We start from the raw sequence: 25,849 nt of genomic DNA on the forward strand, positions 1-25,849 counted from the left end.
ATAAGGCCACTATGAATATAGTGAAACATGTGCCTCTGTGGCATGGTGGAGCAAATTTTAGGTATATTCCCAAGAGTGGAATTGCTGGGTCTTTAGGAAGATCTATTTCCAATTTTCTGAGGAACCTCCAGATTGATTTCCAGAGTGATTATACCAGTTTGCAATCCCACCATCAATAAAGGAGTGCTCCTCTTTCTCCACACCCTAGCCAACATGTGTTGTCACATGAGGTCTTCTTTGAAAATGTATATTGTTGAGATTTCACAATATAGCCTCCCATTATTTCTAGAAGATATAGTATTGCAGAAGAATTCCTGGTTCTCCAGCTGTGATAAAGAACAAAAATGGACACAAACAACAAAACCAACTCAACAGCATATGTTTATATGTACTTGTACATACACATATATTGAGTGTGGAAGGGTTGGGAGTGTAAGTGTTTGTTTATGTACCAAATATAATAGAAGAAAAAGCTATCAACTTGAGAGTGGTAAGGGCATAAGAGAGTTTCAAGAGGTGTTACCTGAGAAAAGCTGAAATGAGGAAAAGGAGATAATTCTATTTCAGTTAAAAATATTAATTTCTTTCAAAAAATTATGTAGTGAAGCCCAGTGCTAGGCTCCTTGCTGAAAACGTATTAAGCTGACAAAGGCTCATGTTCACCTTCATGTTGTTTAATTCACATCATGGCCTCTCTGCACATCCGTGGCTTGTTTATATTCTCATCCCAAGTTTTTATGTCTCCATAAGTCCTAGAAATATCTAATGATTCATACCAAGATTGGGGTGAATAATTTTATTAAGAATATATATGAATATGGAAAAATGTCCCATATAAATCAGATATTTCTTTTTTTTATTCGATATAATTTATTTACATTTCAAATGATTTCCCCTTTTCTAGCCCCCCCCCACTCCCCGAAAGTCCTGTAAGCCCCCTTCTCTTCCCCTGTCCTCCCTCCCACCCCTTCCCAATTCCCCGTTCTGGTTTGGCTGAATACTGTTTCACTGAGTCTTTCCAGAACTTGGAGCCACTCCTCCTTTCTTCTTGTATCTCATTTGATGTGTGGATTATGTTTTGGGTATTCCAGTTTTCTAGGTTAATAACCACTTATTAGTGAGTGCATACCATGATTCACCTTTTGAGTCTGGGTTACCTCACTTAGTATGATGTTCTCTAGCTCCATCCATTAGCCTAAGAATTTCATGAATTCATTGTTTCTAATGGCTGAATAGGACTCCATTGTGTAGATATACCACATTTTTTGCATCCACTCTTCTGTTGAGGGATACCTGGGTTCTTTCCAGCATCTGGCAATTATAAATAGGGCTGCTATGAACATAGTAGAACATGTATCCTTATTACATGGTGGGGAGTCTTCTGGGTATATGCCCAGGAGTGGTATAGCAGGATCTTCTGGAAGTGAGGTGCCCAGTTTTTGGAGGAACCGCCAGACTGCTTTCCAGAGTGGTTGTACCAATTTGCAACCCCACCAGCAGTGGAGGAGTGTTCCTCTTTCTCCACACCCTCTCCAACACCTGCTGTTTCCTGAATTTTTAATCTTAGCCATTCTGACTGGTGTAAGATGAAATCTTAGGGTTGTTTTGATTAGCATTTCCCTAATGACTAATGAAGTTGAGCATTTTTTAAGATGCTTCTCCGCCATCCGAAGTTCTTCAGGTGAGAATTCTTTGTTTAACTCTGTACCCCATTTTTTAATAGGGTTGTTTGGTTTTCTGGAGTCTAACTTCTTGAGTTCTTTATATATATTGGATATTAGCCCTCTATCTGATGTAGGATTGGTGAAGAACTTTTCCCAATTTGTTGGTTGCCGATTTGTCCTCTTGATGGTGTCCTTTGCCTTACAGAAACTTTGTAATTTTATGAGGTCCCATTTGTCAATTCTTGCTCTTAGAGCATACGCTATTGGTGTTCTGTTCAGAAACTTTCTCCCTGTACCGATGTCCTCAAGGGTCTTCCCCAGTTTCTTTTCTATTAGCTTCAGAGTGTCTGGCTTTATGTGGAGGCCCTTGATCCATTTGGATTTGAGCTTAGTACAAGGAGACAAGGATGGATCAATTCGCATTCTTCTGCATGCTGACCTCCAGTTGAACCAGCACCATTTGTTGAAAGGGCTATCTTTTTTCCATTGGATGTTTTCAGCCTCTTTGTCGAGGATCAAGTGGCCATAGGTGTGTAGGTTCATTTCTGGGTCTTCAATCCTGTTCCATTGATCCTCCTGCCTGTCACTGTACCAATACCATGCAGTTTTTAACACTATTGCTCTGTAGTATTGCTTGAGGTCAGGTTCTTTGAGAAAATCAACAAGATAGATAAACCCTTAGCCAGACTGACCAAAGGGCACAGAGAAAGTATCCAAATTAACAAACTTAGAAATGAAAAGGGAGATATAACAACGGAAACTGAGGAAATCCAAAAAATCATCAGATCCTACTAGAAGAGCCTGTACTCAAAACAACTGGAGAATCTGGAGGAAATGGACAATTTCCCTGACAGATACCAAATACCAAAATTAAATCAGGACCAACTAGACCATCTAAACAGTCCCATAAAGCCTAAAGAAATAGAAGGAGTCATATAAAGTCTTCCAACCAAAAAAAGCACAGGACCAGATGGTTTCAGTGCAGAATTCTACCAGACCTTCAAAGAAGAGTTAACACCAATACTCTTCAAACTATTCCACAAAATAGAAACAGAAGGAACACTACCCAATTCCTTCTACGAAGCCACAATTATGCTGATACCAAAGCCAGACAAAGATCCAACAAAGAAAGAGAACTTCAGACCAATTTCCCTTATGAACATCGATGCAAAAAATACTCAATAAAATTCTTGCCAACCGAATACAAGAACACATCAAAACGATCATCCACCATGATCAAGTAGGCTTTATCCCGGGAATGCAGGGTTGGTTCAATATACGGAAATCCATCAATACAATCCACTACATAAACAAACTCAAAGAACAAAACCACATGGTCATTTCATTGGATGCTGAAAAAGCATTTGACAAAATTCAGCATCCTTTCATGCTTAAAGTCTTGGAGAGAACAGGAATTTAAGGCCCATACCTAAACATAGTAAAAGCAATATACAGCAAACCGGTAGCCAACAATCAAACTAAATGGAGAGAAACTTGAAGCAATCCCACTGAAATCAGGGACCAGACAAGGCTGCCCCCTTTCTCCTTATCTTTTCAATATTGTACTTGAGGTACTAGCTCGGGCAATTCGACAACATAAGGAGGTCAAAGCGATACAAATTGGAAAGGAAGAAGTCAAACTATCATTATTTGCAGACGACATGATAGTCTACCTAAGTGACCCAAAAAGCTCCACTAGAGAGCTCCTACAGCTGATAAACAACTTCAGCAAAGTGGCAGGTTATAAAATCAACTCCAGCAAATCAGTGGCCTTCCTATACTCAAAGGATAAGCAGGCTGAGAAAGAAATTAGGGAAATGACCCCCTTCACAATAGCCACAAACAGTATAAAGTATCTAGATCTGTATGACAAGAACTTCAAGACTCTGAAGAAGGAAATGGAAGAAGACCTCAAAAAATGGGATAACCTCCCATGCTCATGGATCAGTAGAATCAATATAGTTAAAATGGCCATTTTGCCAAAAGCAATATACAGATTCAATGCAATACCCATCAAAATCCCAACTCAATTCTTCACAGAGTTAGAAAGAGCAATTATCAAATTCATCTGGAACCACAAAAAACCCAGGATAGCTAAAACTATTCTCAGCAATAAATCAGATATTTCTATACAAGTCCAGGGACTTGGATGTACTAAAGTATTCCATTTTCCTCAGTAAGTTTACATGTTTATTCATAGAAATTGCATGTCCTAAATTAGATTCATTCTTCATTATATACTTTTTTAATTGGATATTTTATTTATTTACATTTCAAATGTTATCCTCTTTCCTCATTCCCCTCTGAACCCCCATCCCATACCCCCCCTTTCCTTGCTTCTATGAGGATGCTCTCCCATCTACCTATCCACTCCTGTCTCACTGCCCTAGCATTCCTCTACACTGGGGCATCAAGCCTTCACAGGATCAAGGGCCTCCCCTCCCATTGATACCAGATAAGGCCCTTTCAGCTTCCTCTAACTCCTCCATTGAGGTCCCTGTGCTCAATCCAATGGTTGGCTGTGAGCATCCACATCTGTATTGGTCAAAATCTGGTAAATGCTCTCAGGAGACAGCTGTATCAGGCTGACAGCAAGTACTTCTTAGCAATAATGGGCTCAATATGCTTTTTTGTTCTTACATAAAAAATTAATTCTTGAGTGAATATTTGATGTTACAAGACACAGAGAATCCTCAACATTTTTATAGAATTGATGAGTATTTTATTTTATAATCACGAGTGCTGAATTTTACAAAATCACAAGAAAATAATAGTAGTATGATTAGAAGAGTTTTAAGTTTGGAAATTATATGTGAATCTGAAAACAAAATTCACCAGAATAAACCTTGATGAAACTCTTCAGAATTTTAAACATTATATCAAATATCCTCCACAATGTGATCCAAATGCATAATCATTTCAAAATGCTGAAGAATGATGTTAGAAAGGTATTAGACCCTTTATTTTCTATCATTAAATCATTGTTTTTCCTTCAGAGTAGAAAACTTCACACAGGGAAAAAACCACATGGGAATTTAAAGCTCAAGTCTGAGCTGAGATCATAAGTGTTGTAGGCATTGTATAGCAGGAAAGAACATGCAGTGCAAAGTATGAGAATTGAGTGTTGAGTACCAATGCTGCAGTGAAGTCACATGCTGCAACACAGGAAGCACCACAGAAATGCCTACATGTCCATTATGAATTTGATTTTGAATTGTGATTTGGCTATTGAGTGTTCACAATCTTGCCATTGCCATTCTTGTCAGTCATCACATTTAGCTATGCAAAATGACCCACAGTCTTAGAGCTTAACATCTGAAACCTAGATGCTTCATCCAGAATACAATATCTAACCTAGGTCAAAATCCACTATACTTTATAATGAGACCTATGCTATCACTACTAGGCTTCACTTCCAGTTACCATGTAGGAAATATGTGCTCTTCATTCCAACATTGCAAGTCATTGTGTGTTGTTAGTTCTTGGGTTCTCCTTTCTTCCACCCTCTTCTACCCCTTTCCACCCTTTTAACCCCCTAACTCTAGATAGTAAAGACAAAAGGATTGAAAGGAAAGGAGGTGATATTATTGTTAGAATACTTCTTGCTAATTAGGGCCGTCAAGTTCTTTGGGGCAAGTTTGATCTTCCCTGTCAGAATATATAATGTTTTTCTTGTTGTTTCTTCTTTGCACACAACTACTTAACAAACTACAACTAACAACAACCAAAAGCAACCAACCAACAATCCATTCTACTTCTTAGGGCCTGAAAATTTATATATCCTCTGAATTCTAAGTTCCCAGAATTCCAAATGTTATACAATCAGAGAGACTACCTGGTACTGGTAAAATCACACCCATGCTAATCTAAAGCAGACCATATCTAACACCTGGGATTAAAATGAAGCATATTCTTATACTTTTGTGGTTTTTAAAGAGACCAAATTTCAAAAATTGTCACTACAATTATTTGTTACGTGGGTGTAAATATCCCAACAGAGGTCAAACAGTTACACTGAATTTTCACATAAAGAATTCATTGTGTCTTTCTAATATGGAAGAAAGCAAACAAAAAAATTAGATGTCTCTAAACTTAGATTTTGTCAAATTAGCCAAGTCGGGATATACTTGCTGTTGGCTGGTCTTATGCATCTATCTAATACCCTTAATCAGTGTTGGCATTGATGGATAATGGCAAAGTCTCCATTTGCAAAGTTTGTTATAGCCCAAGTGATGAACTGTATAAGGTCTATTTAAAATTACTAGAAGATTCAGGTGATGTGTAACACAGCCCCAGGAAAGCTGACACACAAGGTACTATAGACTATTGTACTAACAGTCATCTTGTCACCTTCACTGGGGCTGAAGTCCTATGTGAATCCTAGAGTAACTGCTTCTATAATGTATCACTGAACCATGAAATAGCTATGTGATAGTACTCCGCACAGCTCCTATATCTACCTCCCTGTCACACAGGCTTGAGTCACTTCTCCAGGAGAGATTACAGGAGACAGGTCCTACCAAAAATTTGATGAGGGCTTATTTTGTCTATCCTGAATGCCCAAAATGAAGGTCATCTACCTTTTCTGGAAAAAAAACAAATTCAATGCCCTGCCAATGGTTATTAATAATCCCTAGGGTTTTCTTTTCAGCTCCAGACTACGATGAAGGATGATATTATAGACACCAAAGATTTCTACAGTGTAAAAATGTGGCTTCATTATAGATGAATTAATTCAGTTTGTCAGATAGTTCTATTTCCTTCTTGCTCACACAGCTTGTTCACCTCAAAGAACACACCCAATCCACTGCACTTTAAAGGGTCACTCTGCTGTTCAGTACAAAAGTAGTCAAATTTGGAGTGCTAATATCACTATCAAGGTCAGAGGAAAAACACTTCTCAAGTCAAATCACAATAAAAGATCAATGTATTCTATATGTAAAACACTTCTAAAACACAAAATAAAATTTTAAAAGTATTTTTAAAGTGAAGGAAAGAAAAAAAAAGGCTCAGTGATTTAAGGACAGCTGTTATTTAGCAGAGGACCAGAGTTTGGTTAGCAGCATCCATGGGAGGAGATCACAACCAGCAGTGATCGCAGCTCCCAAAGATATGGCTCCTTCTTCTGGCCTCAGTAGACATAAACATGCACACGCACACGCACAAGCACACACGCACACACGCACACATGCACACACGCACACAGACACAAGTCCACAGCCAAATGCATACACATAGCTTAAGTAAAACAAGCAAACAAAAGAAATCGCGAAAGCATATAAAATAAAATTTGAAAATGATGTAAGTAGACTGCTGTCCAAAAGAAAAATCCAAAAGCTCTTTTGGGATTTAAAACAGCCAGTATTTATCTTATAGAGACAGTTACACTAATCAGAAAGGAGTAAAAATAAATTAACTCAACTTTAGTCATCAAACTCAACAAACAAAACTATCTGGAAAAATATGATGTGGCCAGTTCTCCAAAAGGATATAAAAGAGCAAGAAAAAAATAATTTTATTAGATGAGGCATGGGAGGATCCATAGGTATTTAAACATAAGCATCTAAATCTTCTGCACACTGAGAATTGAGCTGAACTGTTCTTCAATGGACTTTCACCTGCATGAGAGACCAATGGGCATTTCAGTCCCTCTGAGTATAGCATAGTGCATTTTCATCCCTAGGGCCTTTAATCTACTAAAGTGGCTTCTGAAGGGAAGACATAGAATCAGTCTTTCAGAATGTGATGAACAATCAAGTCTGGGGTAGCTTTATTCTGGCTCATCTCTGTTTAGTCTTGAGGTGCAGACCAGGTAGGACAAATCTTGGTAAGTGCCTGAAGACCCTTGTATTCCCTATGTAGACACCATTATTCAGTAGCACCATGGGGAGCACCTTACCTATATTCAGATATGATTTTTGCCACTTAATACTCATTTCCAAGTAAGTAAATGGAGAACTTGAAACAAACCCTTACAATACATAATTGACCCCATTATTGATCCCACTGTACCCATTTTTCTTATATTTCTACAAAGTAGAGAATTTAATTCTGAAAGCTCTCCTGAGCTACAGATAGACTTAGAAAACCTTTTAGGCATCCTTCTCGCTTTCTCTAGCTTCTCTAAAAGCAACTCTTTTTATAGCAAAACAAAATATTATTTCTGGAAACATAAATAATATTCTAATGAAAGATAATTTTTTACTATACTAAACACAAGGTTGTTTGTCATTTATAATAAGAAGAGGTGATAATGAATGAAAATTTTCTTACTCTATTTTTCTAGATTGATAATTAAACATGTAGTTTTATTGTATTAGGAGAGCTGACATAAACTAAAAGTTACTAGTTGTGTTTGGTATAGAATGATTTAAATCCCAAACTTCAACAGCATTAAAAGATTTCAAGGTTAAAAATTAAAAGATCTTTTAAGTCAGTTACAACATGACCCCAAAGAATATCAATATCCAACTAAGCTTGTTATTAACATTGAGACTAGAGTTTTCTAAAGAACAACTGAAAGAAAATTTAAAAGAAACAAAATCTCTTTTCTGCAGGGAAGACTGCAGAGTGAGAGACAACGTAGCTGAAGGAGTGAGGCCTGACCTGATCTGTGCCTGAGCTGGGCAGGAGAGGACTCTGAGCAGCAAAAGCCCTACATCCTTTTAATATTTCATTTACCCCAACAAAATATACATTAAACAGCTTTTGAGGGCTCTATCCTGGAGAAAATAAACAAACCAAAACAACAACCAGTAACAAAATAAAACTTCTAATAATTCTGTTTAGGCATATGGTCCAAAGAAGCACATAACATCTTTTGCCTGATCATTTTGTAATGTGTTTTTCAGTTTTCCATAAAACATTTCTCTTTTTTCTCATCAGCATTAGAAGTACATCTTGAGAGTTGAAGTACACCAACCTCAACAGGTAATTCTTTATTAACAACTAACATACTTAATGGATCTGGAAAGGGAGACAAATATAATTAGTCACAATTGAATATTACCTCTATGTAATTTATTTGAAGAAAAAAATAATTTCTCATTGTACAGGTACATTAAAATAGCACACTGTCCCAAAAAACAAATTCAACCAAATTAAAATAAAAATGTTATAACTAACTAGCATGAAAGCATAGTAATAATTGAATGGAAAATAATGAAGTGATTAGAAAATGTAAGCAGAAATTCATGGTGATTTAAAATAATTCACATTTAGAGAAAAAGAAGAATATTTGTAAATGTGATTAATAATTTTGATATATTGAAAACCAAATACAAACTTAAAAAATTAAATATGACAAGCAAGCTATTATATATGTAACAATTGACAAAAAAGAAGCTAATGTGAATGCTTTGGAAAAAAACTGTGAGGGGCATAGAGGAAGGTGAAGAGGGAGGAAAGGAAAGAGGAATATGTTGCTAACTATATTATAGTGTCAAACATTTAAAAATGAATTTGAAAATGAGACAAAAATTCAACATGAATAAATGGGAAGTTACATTAAAAATGGGCACTGTAATGTTGCAATATAACTATTTTGTACAATTAATCTGGACAAATATATAGTATTTAAAAGGAATATGCATGCATGCATATGTACACATTAAGCTATCTAACAGAGTTAAATTGAAATATCTAAGAAAATTCAACTCAAAAAACATTCAAAAGAGAATATTTAATGTGATGATGTTTGACAATATCAATGTAGTATAACAAATGACTGTTGAGTTAAAATGTTTAACATAAAAATGAGTTGTACACCTTTAACTAAATACTGCATATCAAAGTGCAGAATATCAATTTTATAGAGAATATGCTAATACAGGGTACTAGCAAACAATAACAACAATAGAAAAGGAAGACAAACAGTGAATCAACTGAGACCTGTCTATTGGATGATTGCTTTTGAAAACTGAACATGGTTTAGAAAACGGGAAGCATAGGCTCACCATGAATCTATTTCACAAAGTATTGATGTTAAAGAGAAAAGAAAGAGACACAATGAGCTCCAACCAGAAAGACTTCAGAGTCCTCCTTCATGTGGCTTAATCATTAAGATTTAGATATTAACATGTCACATTATGCTTTGATATAGATATTGACATGTATTATATAGTTGTACATTGATATACAACTACAGTTACTTCTGATCTGTTTTCCTCCATGTTAGGTGCATTTCTAAGAACAATTTCCTTCTCTCTTGGTTTGGCAGCATCTTAAAGATTTCAACAGGACAAAGGCAGCCATTTGAGCCACTCTACTCTCAACACCACAGCACACCTCTTTGGAAACATCTATCTTGATTCTACTCATGCTGGTATGTCCATTCTCAACATCTCAGTTACAGAAATTTCTACTTTCTATTTGGTTGGGCTCCCAGGGATGGAATCGGCCCACATTTGGATCTCCATCCCCATATGTCTCCTGTACACTGTTGCCATCATAGGTAACTGCACTATCCTCTTTTTCATAAAATCAGAGCCTTCTCTGCATGAACCTATGTATTATTTCCTCTCCATGTTGGCTCTCTCTGACCTAGGACTGTCCATTTCCTCTCTTCCTACCATGCTTAAGGTTTTCCTGTTCAATTCTCCAGATATTTCTCCTAACGTGTGTTTTGCCCAGGAGTTTTTTATTCATGAATTCTCAGCTATGGAGTCATCTGTGCTTCTCATTATGTCCTTTGATCGCTATATTGCCATCTGTAACCCTCTGAGATACACGTCCATCCTTACCAGTGCCAGGGTTCTTCAAATTGGGCTTGCCTTTTCTCTCAAGAATGTACTGTTGATCCTGCCTTTCCCTGTGACTCTAAAGCGTCGACGATACTGCAAGAAGAATCTCTTGTCACATTCCTATTGCCTTCACCAGGATGTCATGAAGCTGGCCTGCTCAGACAACAAGTTCAATGTCATCTACGGTTTATTCGTGGCTCTCACAGGCATCCTTGACATAACATTCATTTTCATGTCATATGTACTCATCCTGAGAGCAGTGCTGGGCATTGCATCCCAAAGGGAGAGGCTCAAGGTCCTCAGTACTTGTGTCTCCCACATCTGTGCTGTGCTCATTTTCTATGTCCCTGCCATCTCCCTTGCTATTATCTATCGCATTGCGAGCCACAGTTCCCCCATATCCAAGATTCTTATGGCTGACATTTTCTTGCTGGTGCCTCCTGTGATGAATCCTATCATATACTGCATTAAGAGTCAACAGATAAGAAATGTGATTCTAGAGAAACTGTGTCAAAAACAAAGCTGATAAAGATGTTCAAGCTCAAGAAAATCCAATTGGTGATGTCAGAAAATCAAGCAGAATGAATCAGTAAGGGCTCACACTGTACGTTAACTCCTCAGCATCACCTTTCTACATGTTTACCAATTCAAAGAGAGCTAGCATTGCAGATTTCTTGATTTAATATTTAATATTGAGATATTAATGTAAATACAGAATGTATTCCTACTTTTACCAAGTTGGCAATATCAGTCTTTTCACACGTTTCTGGGGAATAATTGGGAACTCAGTGCCCTTAGAGATCTCAGTATTTCCTACTTTGTCACCTCTATGATGCTCCTTCTCACTGTGTCTGCTCCTCTGTCCTCCTTTAGTTATCAATTTTTCCTTCAATTCCTCTTGTTCTTCTACATGCTGTTCTGATATCATCCTTCACTTTGTATCTATCTCTGGCACATTTTCCTCCCCTTGTTGGCTCATGAGCTCCCTATCACTGCTGGAATGTTAGACTTCTAAACTTACTGAAAACCGCAACAGACTTATGTCTCCCTACAAACAAAATAAATGTGCCCACCATATCAAGAAAGACTCAGATTTCTTGAAACTAAATACTTAAACACATTGGCTTTGGAAACAATCAGCCTGCTATAGGATGTTTTCTCAAACATCATTTTTAATGTAATCCAAATCTTTCATCTGATAATGCCTTAGAAGCAAAATCTTAAAATTATACTCAAAAATCTTGATTAAATCATACAGCAAAGCATGATGGTCCACACCTATAATCTCATCACTCAGGAGGGGAAGTCAGGAGGATAAAGATAACAAGGTCACTCTCACAACATAGAGTCTTAAAAGACAGCCATGGCTACAGGAACCATGTCTCAAAGACCCTGTAGATAGTACACATAAACACATATTAAATCAATTCCTAATCTATATTTCTTTCTTTTATGGCAATAGACTCAGTTCCTCACACATTTTGCAAGAAAAAATATTAAAATTAAAGTATAAAGCATAATAAACATGAGGTCTAACTTTTACATTTACATAACTAGTAAGTTTTATATTACCATTTTACTGCAAGCTAAAATTTTATTTTGTGCCTGTATATATATATATATATATATATAGAGAGAGAGAGAGATAGAAAAAGAGATAGAGATAGAGATAGAGATAGAGATATATAATGTTATGCATGAGCAGCATGCCTCTGGACAGCATTACATAGTTAATTTTAATACCCTAGATGAATTCTATCCCTATTGATTTTGAAATAAATGGAGTACCTACACAAATTTGATATTCTGTAATTCACCAAAACAGAGAAATTAATTTAAATGTCTTAGGTAACTAATAAATGAGACTGATTTAATATAATGAATTTGAAATAACTGCTGTGTCTACTTAGTTGTCTGCAATAATTATAATATGGACAGATTTTTGATATGTATTTGTCTTTGATTCACTGGCTGTAAGACAATAATGTATCAAATGAATGTTTAAACACTAGTAATCTAAGCTAATTACAAATGTATGAATATAAGAGCAATAAAAGTGATTGCTTAATACTGTTTATTACTTAACACTAAACATGCACACCAAACGACATCAAAACAAAACCCTATGAACTTAACTGCTTTTATTTTGTAGTGCTTGTCCTACATGTATATACTGTAAAAGCAGTTAATAAAGAATTACTGAAGATTATGGCTAAGTTTAGTATTATAATGAGCATAATTAAAATACTTTCCAAATTATTCTAGGTATTTGGCAACCTTCAAATTATGCTGTCTCAAATAAATAGATATTTGCTAAATATCTAGCAAATAACACATTCTGCACTGTTATACTTTAATTTTATATACTTTTGGCAACTTACTTTTTTATATGGTAGTCAAAACTAAATGGTTGAAATATATTTATACCTCACTGAAAAACCATGATAAGAAGATTCAGATATCTCTATCAATTTTAAAATAGCCAATAAATGAATTTTCTAAGACATTACAAAATTATGGTTTAAGATTTCTAATTATCTGTTTGCTACGTTTTTCTGATGATGGTTAAGAACTATAATCTATGTATGCAAAGAGAACTAGCAAAAAATTGTTGCAGAAATACTCTGTAAAAACATATACAAAGGGGTCTGTGGATGTATCACACAGAATATTGTACTGTGTGACCTGTAAGAGTATGGGTTTGATCCTCTCTGGTGCATTAACCTAATATTGGTGTGTACACCTGGAGGCCTAGTGCTCTCACTCAGGACGCAGAAGCAGGAAACTCTGCATAGCAAATTCAAGGCTATCATGAGTAGACACAGTCTGCTGCAAAAGCCAAATAGAAGGGTAGGGAGAAGGTATAAAAAGGATTCCAGGGATAATATCTGGGGCCAATGGGAGAAAAGGAAAAGGGGGAAAATTGTAATTTTATTATAATTAAAATATTTTTGAAGTTTAAAAAAACATGCAGAGTGTGATAAGTCTTAAAAAATGAAAACATGAAATGTATCTTTTTTGTTCAGGGAAGAATAAGATGGAATTTTTAAAAAATAATAGGGTGTTACAAAAACAAAAAAGAAAAACATTTAAAGGGATTTTTTAAATATAATAGATCTGCAAAATTAATTTTAGAAAAGAAATTTTAAGTTCTGTTAAACTGACTTTATATTCCAATGACTGAAGTGATTAAAATTACATATTGGTTTGAAGTTGAATAACTTTTCTTTCTAGAAGGTCAAGAAAATTCAGACTATGTTAAGGACAGACAGAAGAGGTAGAACTCACTCAAATTTGTAGATATCATAAGTGAAAATCAAGGGCAAGATCCTAGTTTGGATCACAGCCTTGAAAAGCTATTCAAAAATCAATTGATAGGATTAACATACTAAACATGGCAGTTTAAACAAAAGCAATCTACAGATTCAATGCAACTCCCATAAAAATTCCAACACAATTCTTTACAGAGCATGACAGAACAATTCTCAACTTCATATGGAAAACACAACACAACACAAAACAAAACAAAAACAAACAAACCAGGAGAGCTAAAAAACAATTCTTTACAAGAAAAGAACTTCTGGAGGAATCACCATCTCTAAATTCAAGCTGTACTACAGAACAATAGTGATAAAAACCACATGGCATTGTTGTAGAAACAGACAGGTTGGTCAATGGAATCAAATAGAAGACCCATAAAGAAACCCACACACCTATGGAGTTTTGACGAAAAAGCAAAATCATGCAATGGAACAGGGAAAGCATCTTCAACAAATGGTGCTTGTCTAACTGGATGTCTGTATGTAGAAGAATGCGAATAGATCCATATTTATCACCCTGCAAAAAACTCAAGTCCAAGTGAATCAAAGACCTCAACATAAAACCAGATACACTAAATCTAATAGGGAACAGAATGGGGAATAGACTTAAACTCCTTGGAACAGGAGACAATGTCCTAAACAGGAAACCCATAGCTCAGGTAGTAAGATCACCAATTAATAAATGGGACCTCAGGAAACTGAAAATCTTATGTATGCAAAAGACATTGTCAGCAGGACCAAATGATAGTCTACAGACCAGGAAAAGATCTCACCATCCCTACATCTGACAGGAGGCTAATAGTCAAAATATATAAAGAACTCAAGAAGTCAGACCCAAACAACCCAAATAACCACATAAAAACTGGGGACATAGTTAAATAGAAATTCTCAACAGAGGAATCCCGAATAGCCAATGAACACTTAAAAAAATTTTCAAAGTTCTTAAACATCAGAGAAATATAAATTGAAAAGACTCTGAGATTCTATCTTAAATCCATCAGAGTGGCAGACGTAAAAACCTCAAAGGACAATACTTGCTGGCAAGCACTTGGAGCAAGGAGAACACTTCTCATTTTTTAGTGGGAGTTCAAATTTGTACAATTACTCTGGAAATCACTTTGGTGTTTTCTCAGAAAATTAGGAATATTTCTATATCAAGAACCAGCTGTACTAGTTCCAGACAAATACCTAAAAGATGTTCCACCATCCCACAAGGACACTTCTTCAACTATATTCACAGTAGCTTCATTTGTAATAGCCAGAAACTAGAAACAACCCAGATCTCCCTCAACTGAAGAATGGATAAAGAAACTGTGGTTCATTTACACAGTGCAACACTACTCAGCTATTAAAACAAGCACATCATGAATATTGCAGGCAAATGGATGGAAGTAGAAACTATCATCCTAAGTGAAGTAACCCAGACTCCATATAGTACATGCAGGTTATGTGCTCACTTATATGTGGTTATTAGTCATAGACTACAGGATTACCAGGATACAATACACAGACCCAAAGAAGTCAAATAATAAGGAAGTCCCGAGAAGGGATACTTTAATAATTCTCAGAAATAAAAGTACTTTTCAAAGGTGGATGGAAGATGGGAATAGGAGGGAGAAGGAATGGGGGAAGATAATTAAGGCAGGGGGGTCAAATATGGGGAGAGTAGGGGATACAAAATTGAAATCTGTGGCTGGAAGGGTTAGGTGATGGGGGCCATCTTTAGAACTTTGCAGAGACCTGGAACAGGGGAAGGGGCAGGGAATCTATGGGACTGATTCTAGCTGATTCTCTTAGCAGTAGGGAACATGGCACTTGAAGTGGTTACTGCCTATAGGTAGGCAAGACTTGCAGAGGAAGGAATAAGGGCAAAATGTTTTCTGCCTACAAGATGTGCAGGGACAAAGTTGGATCAGAGTTGGAGGGAATGGCCAACCAATACCTGGCCCAAATTGAGACCTATCCCATGAGCAAGAACCAATTCTTGATATTATTTTATGATATTCTGCTATACTTGCAGACAAGAGCCTAGCATAACTATTCTCAGATTTTCTACCCACCATCTAATGGAAACAGATTCAAATATCCACAAGCAAACATTAGATGGAGCTCAGAGTCTTGTGGAAGAGTTGGTGGAAGGATTTAGGAAACCTAAAAGGACAGGGTCTCGACAGGAAGACTAATAGTTAACTAGCCTGGACTTATGGGGCAGCTCCCAGACACTGAATCACCAACCAAAGATTATACATGGGCTGAGCCTAGGTCCCCACCCCCAACCCATATGCAGCAGATGTGCAGCTTTGTCATCATGCAGGTTCCCAACAAATGGAGTGGGGCTTGTCCATGAACCTGTTGGCTGCCTGTAGATTCCATTCCTCTAAACTGACCCAGTTGTTGGGCCTCAGTGGGAAAGAAAGCACCTAGTCCTGGTTTGACTTGATGTGCCAGGGTAGGGTCATACTCAGGGGCCCTCCTACTTCTAAAGGAGAAGGGGAGGGGAATTTGGGGAGGAGCTGTGTGAGGGGAAACTGGCAAGGGAGTCTGATATTTGAATGTAAAGTGAATAAATAAATTAATGAAAAAATGGAAAAATCAAATCTGATGAGTCATTTTTTTGGTTATTTTATTTACATTTTCAAATACTGTCCCCCTTCCTAATTTCCCCTCTGCAAAACCCCTATCCTATTCCCCTTCCCCTGCCTCTATGAAGGTGCTTACCCAGCTACCCACAGCCTCACCACCCTAGCACTCTCCTACTATGGGGCATCAAGCCTCCACAGAACCAGGGGCCTCCCCTCCATTTATGTCAGATAAGGCCATCCTCTGCTGGGTGTCTCTATGTGTACTCTTTGGTTGGTGGTTTAGTCTCTGGGAGCTCTGGGGGAGGGGTCTGGTTAGCTGATACTGTTGCTCATCCTATGGGGTTTCAATTCCCTTCAGCTTCTGATGATTCTTTTGAAAATTTCTAGAATATGAATGCCTAAACAACTAACACCATACCTGCTCCACTTACTTAAATAATTCAGCCAAATTCAATGAGATCAGACTAATTTTCTAAACAATATTTATGAAGAGGAGGCTGGATAGAGATCAGCAGTTATAAGCACCTAACTGCTGTTATAAAAGACCCAAGTTAGCTTCCCAGGCCCCACGTGGTGGGTCTCAACTGTAACTCTACTCCCAGGAGAAAATGATGTCCTCTTCTATCCTCCACAGGCATCAGGAAAATAGGTAGTCCATGAACGCAAATGCAGGCAAAACTGTCATACATATGAAATGAAAAAAAAAACTTTAAAAGCATCATAAAGTTAGTGAACATGGAAATATTTTTCTCATCTGTGTATCTTACACTGCATATAATATTATTCATGAATAAATGTGTGTGTGTGTGTGTGTGTGTGTGTGTGTGTGTGTGAAAGAGAGAGAGAGGGAGAGAGAGGGAGAGAGGGGGGAAGAGAGAGAGAGGGAGAGAGAGGGAGAGAGAGAGGGAGAGGGGGAGGAAGAGGGGAAGGGGGAGGGGGAGGGAGAGGGAGAGAAGAGCATCACAGTCTACTGAGGTCAAACCTGGGATATTCCACGCTCTAACCAAGAAGCCAATCATGAGCTGCATTCCCCAACACCTGGGAGTTCTTGGTTTATTTTTACCCTTTCATGCTACTGTTCACAACAAATATTAACACACAAGATCTTCAGAAGTGGGGCAGCAGCTCAGCCTCCCCCTCATTTCCCCTGACAAATCCTGTTTCTTACTCAGTCTAACTGAAGACTAACAGGAAACTGTTCCTAGCGAGGGATTAGCATTCTATAATGGAACCACAACTATCCAGCAACAATATTTTGTTATCCTGATTATATTTTATTAAGAATTCATATTTATTTTAATTATCCCTCTAATCTACTGTGAGGCCATGGACTATGAGCCTGGTCCTTGGTCAAGCTAAAGGTTTGAAAATCAGGAAACCATGAAGGGACAGTAGGAGCTTTGCCTGCTCCTGGGCACCAGGCCCCTGTCATATAGCTGCAGCCCCCTCCCCCATAGATTTGTGGCAGTCAGTCACAGAAGGACAATGCACCAAGCCCTCCTACACGTAGATGAGGCATCCCTATCAAGACCCTGTCAGAGCAAGACAGTGGGAAAAGAGAGTTGACCTGTGGTCAAGTGTGCTCAAGACAGAGATCTCCATGTCAATGAGGTACCTGGAGACCCAGAGGGCTTTGCCAATAAGATTCCCTTCCCAGATGTTCCTCCTTGCAAAAGGTATTTAATCTCGGGCCCACCCGAGAAGGGGGCTATGGTTTTATGCATCTACATTCTGTAATGACAATTCAGAGCCATGGAGCCTCTCTTCATTCAGATCTGCTGTGGGGAGGCACAAAGAAGGCCTTTGCCTACAAAGCTACAGCCTAGTCTCCCATAAAACGCCTTTGCTGGCAAGCCAAGGACAGTAACCATGGGACTACCTGGAGCTCCCCTTCCAACATACAAACCTGGGCCTGGGGCTAGACGCAGGCCAAGAGCCCCAGACTCATTTCTCAGCACGTGTGCCACTTCTAGCAGCTCCTGGATGTCTAAAAGCCTGAGAACTCCATAGCCCCAGCCTCATCAAAGACCAGGGACTCTCTAACCAGGTCCTGCTTTCCCACATCCCAGATGGGGCTTCCCTCTTCTTCCTCCAGTGCTGTCTGGGCACTTTCCTACAGCTCACACCTGCCCCTGGACTCCCCAGGTCCAGCCTCCCCAAGAGGCAGTGCCCTGTGATGAAGCAACTGAGGGACCCAGAAGCCTACAATCTACCATGTGACAACAAAGATCTTAGGCCATACCACCAATGTGTCCAAAGATGACTGAAGTTACAACCTAGCAGTCTCACACATGATAAAAGTTTCTCTAATTTTTTCAAAGTCATGTGTGAGAATCAGCTCTGCTTCCCCAGCCCAGCCCTGAATACTGGAATTGCACTTCCTCAGGCCTGTGGGCTTTACTAGAGCAATCTGCACCCCTGCCAAACAGAGCATTTACTTTTCTTACCTACAAAGAAAATAATTTCTACTAGAAATTGTGGCTTTACTAATTCAGAAAGTTTTCTTTTATTTTATGTTTTACAATTGAGCTCAAGAAAATAGTCTAGATATTTGCACCAATATATGTAACACATACAAATACACAAATGTGCATGTGCACTCACAAACACACACAGAGAGAGAGGGGGGGAGGGAGACAATATTTTAGACACAATGAGAAATTTTCTCTTATTTCATGCCAAGACACTATGCTATGCAAATTCTCTCAACTAGATGCAAATAGCATTTTCTTCAATTTTCTTCAGATGTTTCTGTGACTAAGGTGGATCACATTTTTATAATACCTTGCTGCTACTTGAAGTCACTTTTTGTGTGCTTTAAATCTTTTGTTGCAGGGCTGTCCACATTCTGAACTGAAAAATATGACAGACAGTAATATCCCTCTTTATGAATGTGTGTATGTATCTGTATGTGATTATTAGAGTCAATCAAATAATCCCATCAACTTTCATGAAAGTTTGTTTATATGTGGTAAAAGCATCAAATATCTATTCTACCAAATATATATATATATGTATATATATGCATTATTGTTAATAGTTCTTACACTCTTAGGTTTTTATTCAAATGCAGGTGTCATCCTTTGGCCTATTCCCGTTTCCTACCACTGGCTCTTTGTATTAGTCGGTATTCTGTTCTGTCTCTTTGTATAGTTTGGATTTATCATCCATCTGTCTCACTCATGCTTTTTTCTGATTCCCTGATCCCTTAATAGTTGTCCTTTCTGGACTCATTTTACTCTATTTGTAGGCCAATGATTTTGGTTCATTTTGGGGTTCAGGCACAGTTTAACACTGAGATTGAGAGAGAATTATTAGCAAAGCACTGCATGTCACGATGACTGCTAGGGATAGAGCTGAAATGGAAAAGACTCCTGTCACACAGTAACCTCCTCACAAAATCAAGGAAGAACTCCTGAGGACGAGATGATTTTTATTTTATTTTTATTATTTTGCCATCAACTTAGCTGTTTTCCTTGAAAACTGTCTTTACAATAGCAAGCTTATCTAAGGATAGCTGAAAAATATTAGAAGGGGACATTATGATGTTCCTTATTGTTAGCAAATTGACACTACTGCCTAAACTAAATTTTACCTCATAATGATTTTGCTTTTGGAAATATATGATAATGTATAGTATATTAAAGTTACATTTTGCAATTGAAACCCTTTCCTGAAGTTTATGCAGAAGACACCATAGTCATCAGGACATTTTAGTAAGCCACCATTAGCCATTTTCCAAACAACTAATAGTTGTGTTTATTTCTTTCTGACTAAATTTTCCTGTTGTAGATAAATCAAATTGTCTTCCTGTTTCTCTGTGATGCTTTGATTCTGGGAGGTAAGGCTTCAGTTATTCCTCTATGTATATAAATGCTTCTCATTTCTCCTGGTATGGTTTCAGACTCTGATAGATCCCAAAAGGGGAAATGCTGTATGCAACATTACTGTGGATGGAGAATAGAACAGCACTCCTTGGAATACATTTCTACCGCCATCTATATCTCGTAGTCCTTCCTTAACATGTAATAGGTTTTATCAGTAGTAGTAGTAGTAGTATAGTAGTAGTAGTAGTAGTAGTAGTAGTAGTAGTAGTAGTACCCTAAGAGAGGAGTTTGTAGTATGTTTATTTTTCCTTTTTAAATTGTATTTTTTAAAATTTATTTCAAATCTAATTACATAATTTTCCTTCTTCATCTCCTCTTTCCAACCATTTCCTCCTATTTTCCTTTAATTACTACTGTTGTGTATCTAGGTATCTTTAGGTATACAAACTAAATGAATATATAAATATAACCTGCTGAGTCCATTTATTATGTATATGTTTTAGGGATGGCTATGTGGTATTGGATAGTGAATTAGGGTCCTCATCCCTAGGGAGGAATACTTTCCATTCACTAAGCCCTCTTTGTCTATCTTTTTTCATCTAAGTCTGGAGTCTTGGTGTAATCTAGAGGTCTACACTGGCATGCCAATAGTTGTTGATCATTCTTCAGTTCTTAACTGGGGAGACATATTTTTGAGATTTCTACATTTTTGAGATTTACAGTAGGTTTCCTACAAAAAAAAATAATTTTGAAGAAGAATTCCTGGTCTGTCTTTGTCTTTGTCTCTCTCTCTCTCTCTCTCTCTCTCTCTCTCTCTCTCTCTCTCTCTCTCTCTCTGTGTGTGTGTGTGTGTGTGTGAGTAAAACAAAAAAAAAGGACCATCAATTTCAGAGTAGTAGTAAATATTTTATGTTTTATGTACATTTTGAGTTCAATTTATTTCAGAAACTGGATTTATTTTCTTTTTTTTTTAATGGAGCATGTGTCTTTATTGCATGCCGGGGAATCCTTTGGGTTTATGCCCAGGAGAGGTATAGCAGGGTCCTCTGAAAGTCTCACGTGCAGTTTTCTAAAAGGATCTTAAAACGATTTCAAAAGATCAATTTAGAAATGAAGGAGAATGTATGATATCAGAATACAGTGGAAAATCCTCCAGAAGACATTAGAGTCATGAAATATTGGACCTACTTCATCCAGCCCCTTCCCACCTTGCTCTATTTCAAATATCCAAGCACATAACTTTACTTAAAACCTTTTTCATAGGCGAATGAAAAATCATTGTTAATCAACATTGTTTCTCCTATGCCTTTCTAGTTCTTATCTTCAGACTCAAGGCAATGTACAGAATATTTGGAAACTTTGCACAAAGGATAGACTTTACCAGAACACTACACATAGACAGATGCCTTTTAAAAGAAAAGTGGGACCTGGCATTTTTCTTATTTTTTGACTTGGAGTGAATGTGTGCATGTGCATTAGTATGTGCATGTGTGCGTGTATGTGCATGTGTGTGTATGTGTATGTATTTGTGTGTGTATGTGTGTGTGTATTTGTGCATGTGTGTATTTGTGTGTGTGTGTGTATGTTTATTCTTTTTTTTAATTTTTTTTATTCGATATAATTTATTTACATTTCAAATGATTTCCCCTTTTCTAGCCCCCCCTCCCCGAAAGTCCCATAAGCCCCCTTCTCTTCCCCTGTCCTCCCACCCACCCCTTCCCACTTCCCCGTTCTGGTTTTGCTGAATACTGCTTCACTGAATCTTTCCAGAACCAGGGGCCACTCCTCCTTTCTTCTTGTACCTCATTTGATGTGTGGATTATGTTTTGGGTATTCCAGTTTTCTAGGTTAATATCCACTTATTAGTGAGTGCATACCATTGTGGATAAACCAATATAATAGCTACTGTCTGTCATTTTACATTTACCATCTTTAACTTCTCTTACTTCTCCTGTGTGTTTTATAAGAGTGAACATCACTACTTTGTTTGTAGCTTTAGAACAGTGCAAGATGTAATAGTGGACATGTAAAAAAACAATTGAACTTCACTGAGTTCAGAAGAAATTCTGTGTTTTCTTTATCTCAAGACCTATTTCAGATATGGCCTATGATTTTAAAATTTATATTCCCTCATGAATATTGTACACACACTCCTTACATTCTTTCAGATAATTTCTTCCAAAATTTCTTTTTGACGTGTCCTTGGAAATCCTTAAATTTTGGATTTCTAGGAAAACTAGGTAGTGAACTACTTTTGAGTCATCAGCCATAATAATATTAAATTCATTATTTGAATCTTTTCCCATGTTCATGCATCATGTACATTTATGAAACATAATGGTGTTTGTTCATTAATATTTTAATTTCTCTTATATCATGCAAGGGCAAACACATTAAAGTGCACCTAGAGTCACATGTGTGCTGATAAACCAAATATGTTGAGGAGGAATTTAGTCATTTGAATGAGTACATAGTGGAAAAAATATACAAAATAGGTTTGCAAGCTAATCTGAACTGGCTCCATCACACTGGCTTCCCGGTATTTGTGAGCTGCATATGACATCCATCATATATATCACCATGTTGCTTACAGCACTAAATTTCCTCTATGCAACTGGAAGTTTAAGCTTTTGGATGTCTCCTAAATCCAAATTGTTTCCCTTTGAAGAAGAAATATTTTGTGCCTGATTCTGTATCAGATGAAAATCATCCATCAATCTTTAGTTTAGTTTATTGGTTTGTTAAAGAAGGCATGTAAGCCATCTATGCATTCATATAACATGAAATTTTGTGAATTAATATCAGGATGTTGATTTTACTTTGATTTTACTGTGATGATAATAACATGTATTAAATTCTTAATGAACCATTACCATTATCCATTATATAATCTATTATAATATAAAATTTTAATGAGTCCTTAAGAAACAAAGCAACAACCTCTGCTCTAATATTCCTTCCATTTGCTTGATATTCTCATCTAGACCCAAAGTTCCACTTCATTTATCAAATAAAGAAATAAATATCCCTAATTTTCAAAGCATTCTTTTGAGTATTACTTGTCTGAACAATTGATTTTTTTATGTATATTATGTAGTGTCTCTGTTTACAATAAGTTAATAGTTTTGGAAAAGCTACGACACAGATTCATGGTGATACACACTTTACTTCTTGCCACAGAATGTCTCCCCTGGGAACATTTGGCAAAGTGTGCATCACAGACCATGGCATCCATGATATGGGAATCATATATCAAAATTTCACCTCTGATCTATGTTAGATGTATGGCCCGAACACATCTAAACCTTATTTTAATCCAGAGTGTATATTTTAATTGTAAATAGTTATACATTCTGTTGCGATGTTTTGGAGGATAGGTAGAATATGTCTTGTGAGCCATTTGAGAAAACCTAGCACAAACAATCAGCAAATGTCAGTTACTTTGAGCAATTGTTTTATTTCTTTATCATCGCTTCATCATTACAACTCCATTATTGGACTGTAAAACTCGTGCAAAACAGAGCTAACTTTTAACAAAGAACATCTAAATATTCATTAAACCTTGCTAAATAAATTAAAAACTTGAAAACTACCACATTGAATGGGGAATCTCCAACCACATTTGCTTTTAGAGCATGAAAATCACACCAGGATTTTCAAAAGTTGAGAGTACTCTGTTCATTTTGCAAAAAGCAAACTAAGAATAGCCTTTCTGATTTGTTTGGTTTTCACACTATAGATGATGGGGTTGAGCACAGGGGGTAAAAGAAGGCAAACATTGGCCATCATTGCATGGACCACTTTAGGTGCTGACCGACCATAGCGATGCACCAGAGACAGGCTAAACATCGGGATGTAGAAAACAGCAACTGCTCCAACGTGTGACACACAGGTGCTGAAGGCCTTGTGCTGTTCTTCAGAGGAGGCAATAGTAAGGACAGAGCGAATGATCAGTATGTAAGATAAGATAATGCATGGAATATCTGTCCCTGTGGTCAGAATGAGACCAACTAGTCCACAGATGCTATTGGCCCGAGTGTCTGAACATGCTAACTTAATCACATCTGGATGGTAACAGTAGGGATGGGAGAGGGTATTCCTTTTACAGAAAGAGACAGGTTTAAGGAGCAGAAGTATTGGAACTATTAATAGTATAGAGCGCATTATCACTAGGAAGCCCATCTGAATGATTCTAGAATTAGTAAGAATCATGGTATATCTAAGAGGGTCGCAGATTGCTACATAGCGATCAAAAGCCATAGCCACTAGCACCCCAGATTCTATACATGTGAATCCATGGAGAAAAAACATCTGAACAATGCAAAAATCTAAACTGATTTCATTTGCATGAAACCACAGGATTCTTAAAGTTGTTGACATTGTAGAAACAGTCAAACCCAGGTCAGTGGCAGAGAGCATGGAGAGGAAATAGTACATAGGTTCATGCAGACTATGCTGGGTCACAATGATAAAGAGGATGATGCTGTTGCCAGCGAGGGCAGTGGCATAAAGACAACAGAAAGGGATGGAGATCCAGCCATGAGCAGACTCTAGGCCAGGAATGCCAGTCAACAGGAAGGTTGGTAATTGCGATGTGAAGTTGCTTAGGGATTCTGTGTTGTCCTGCATTTGGAGCATTTGGTTTCCCAATGTTCACATCTAAACAAGTAACAATAGAATTGTTGTAACTGTACTGTTATGAAAAAAAATACTTAAATCATTTTCTGATTAGTAAAACTACTCTAGGAAATAATTTCTGTGGTTCACAACATTAAAATTTATTAATTTAGCAATTAAAATTAGAGACATTTAGAATATAATGTTTTTATCCTTAAACCAAGAAAATATAATCACATAATTTTATACACTTATATATTTATTTTTATATTTATAGAGTTTTAAGTTCCGCAGGATTTTGTGCATAAATAGTGATTTTTAGAACTTCAAAAAAATAAAAATCCTTCAATGTGGGAGACTCAGTTCTTAGAACACAGAAAAACAAGGACATGTAAGTTTTAATTTGCCAGGCTTAAAGTGAGCAGGTGAACCCTTCTTAAAGACTTTGTTTCTCTTGATTGGTCCTGCAAGTATGACTCTCCAGACAGAATTCTAGAAGCAACCACTTTGATCCCACAGGTGAAGGTGAAGAGCTAAAGAGACTGAAGTTATTAAAAGGAAAAAAAGGAAGACAGGATATTGTAGAAATTTATGGGAAAGATTATATTTCCTAAACCAAGGGAAATTTGAATGCTTTACGAGAAATATAAAAAAATGAGAGTAAGGTATTCCCCTATGTTTGAAAACAGTGCTGACCTGTTTGAGCAGCCAACTCCAGTAAGCACTGAAACATTCAAAAGCAGTTTGGAGTAGCTGTTGACCTTGGAAAGGCAGCTATACTTGCTAACTGAAACAATCAATGGGGTGGATTGGGGAACAAATGGAGAAATTGTGGTTGTGTTATAGGTTTGTTCATTTTCAGAAACTTAGAAGTTAAGGCAAGGCTAGATATAGAGCATGATTGAAGGATGAGTATTTTGCCAGTGTTTCTAAGGGAGAATTTAGATAAATATACAAATTTATAAACTGATTATAGATACAGTAAGCAGTCATGAATTTTTGATAATGAATGAATTTTTGATAAAGAATTCAGTTGATAAATAAAAGTTTGAAAGCATCAGGTGATTGAGCTCAGCACAAGAGAGTAATTAGATCTCA

The 25,849-nt window shown here is 37.0% G+C and overlaps 2 protein-coding genes across 2 annotated transcripts; one reads left to right on the plus strand and one right to left on the minus strand.

The window, feature by feature from the left end:
* The first annotated feature begins 9,989 nt into the window (after positions 1-9,989).
* On the plus strand, positions 9,990-10,931 carry LOC127681049 (olfactory receptor 51A4-like). Its single transcript, XM_052176956.1, has one exon. It carries the CDS (start codon positions 9,990-9,992, stop codon positions 10,929-10,931), a length of 942 nt encoding a protein of 313 aa, XP_052032916.1.
* Positions 10,932-23,812: 12,881 nt separating this feature from the next.
* On the minus strand, positions 23,813-24,772 carry LOC127681055 (olfactory receptor 51F1-like). The gene has a single exon (XM_052176968.1). The coding sequence runs from the start codon at positions 24,770-24,772 to the stop codon at positions 23,813-23,815; it is 960 nt and encodes a 319-aa protein (XP_052032928.1).
* Positions 24,773-25,849: the final 1,077 nt, after the last annotated feature.

This window comes from Apodemus sylvaticus, chromosome 1 (genome assembly GCF_947179515.1).
Source record: "Apodemus sylvaticus chromosome 1, mApoSyl1.1, whole genome shotgun sequence".
Classification (NCBI taxonomy): domain Eukaryota; kingdom Metazoa; phylum Chordata; class Mammalia; order Rodentia; family Muridae; genus Apodemus; species Apodemus sylvaticus.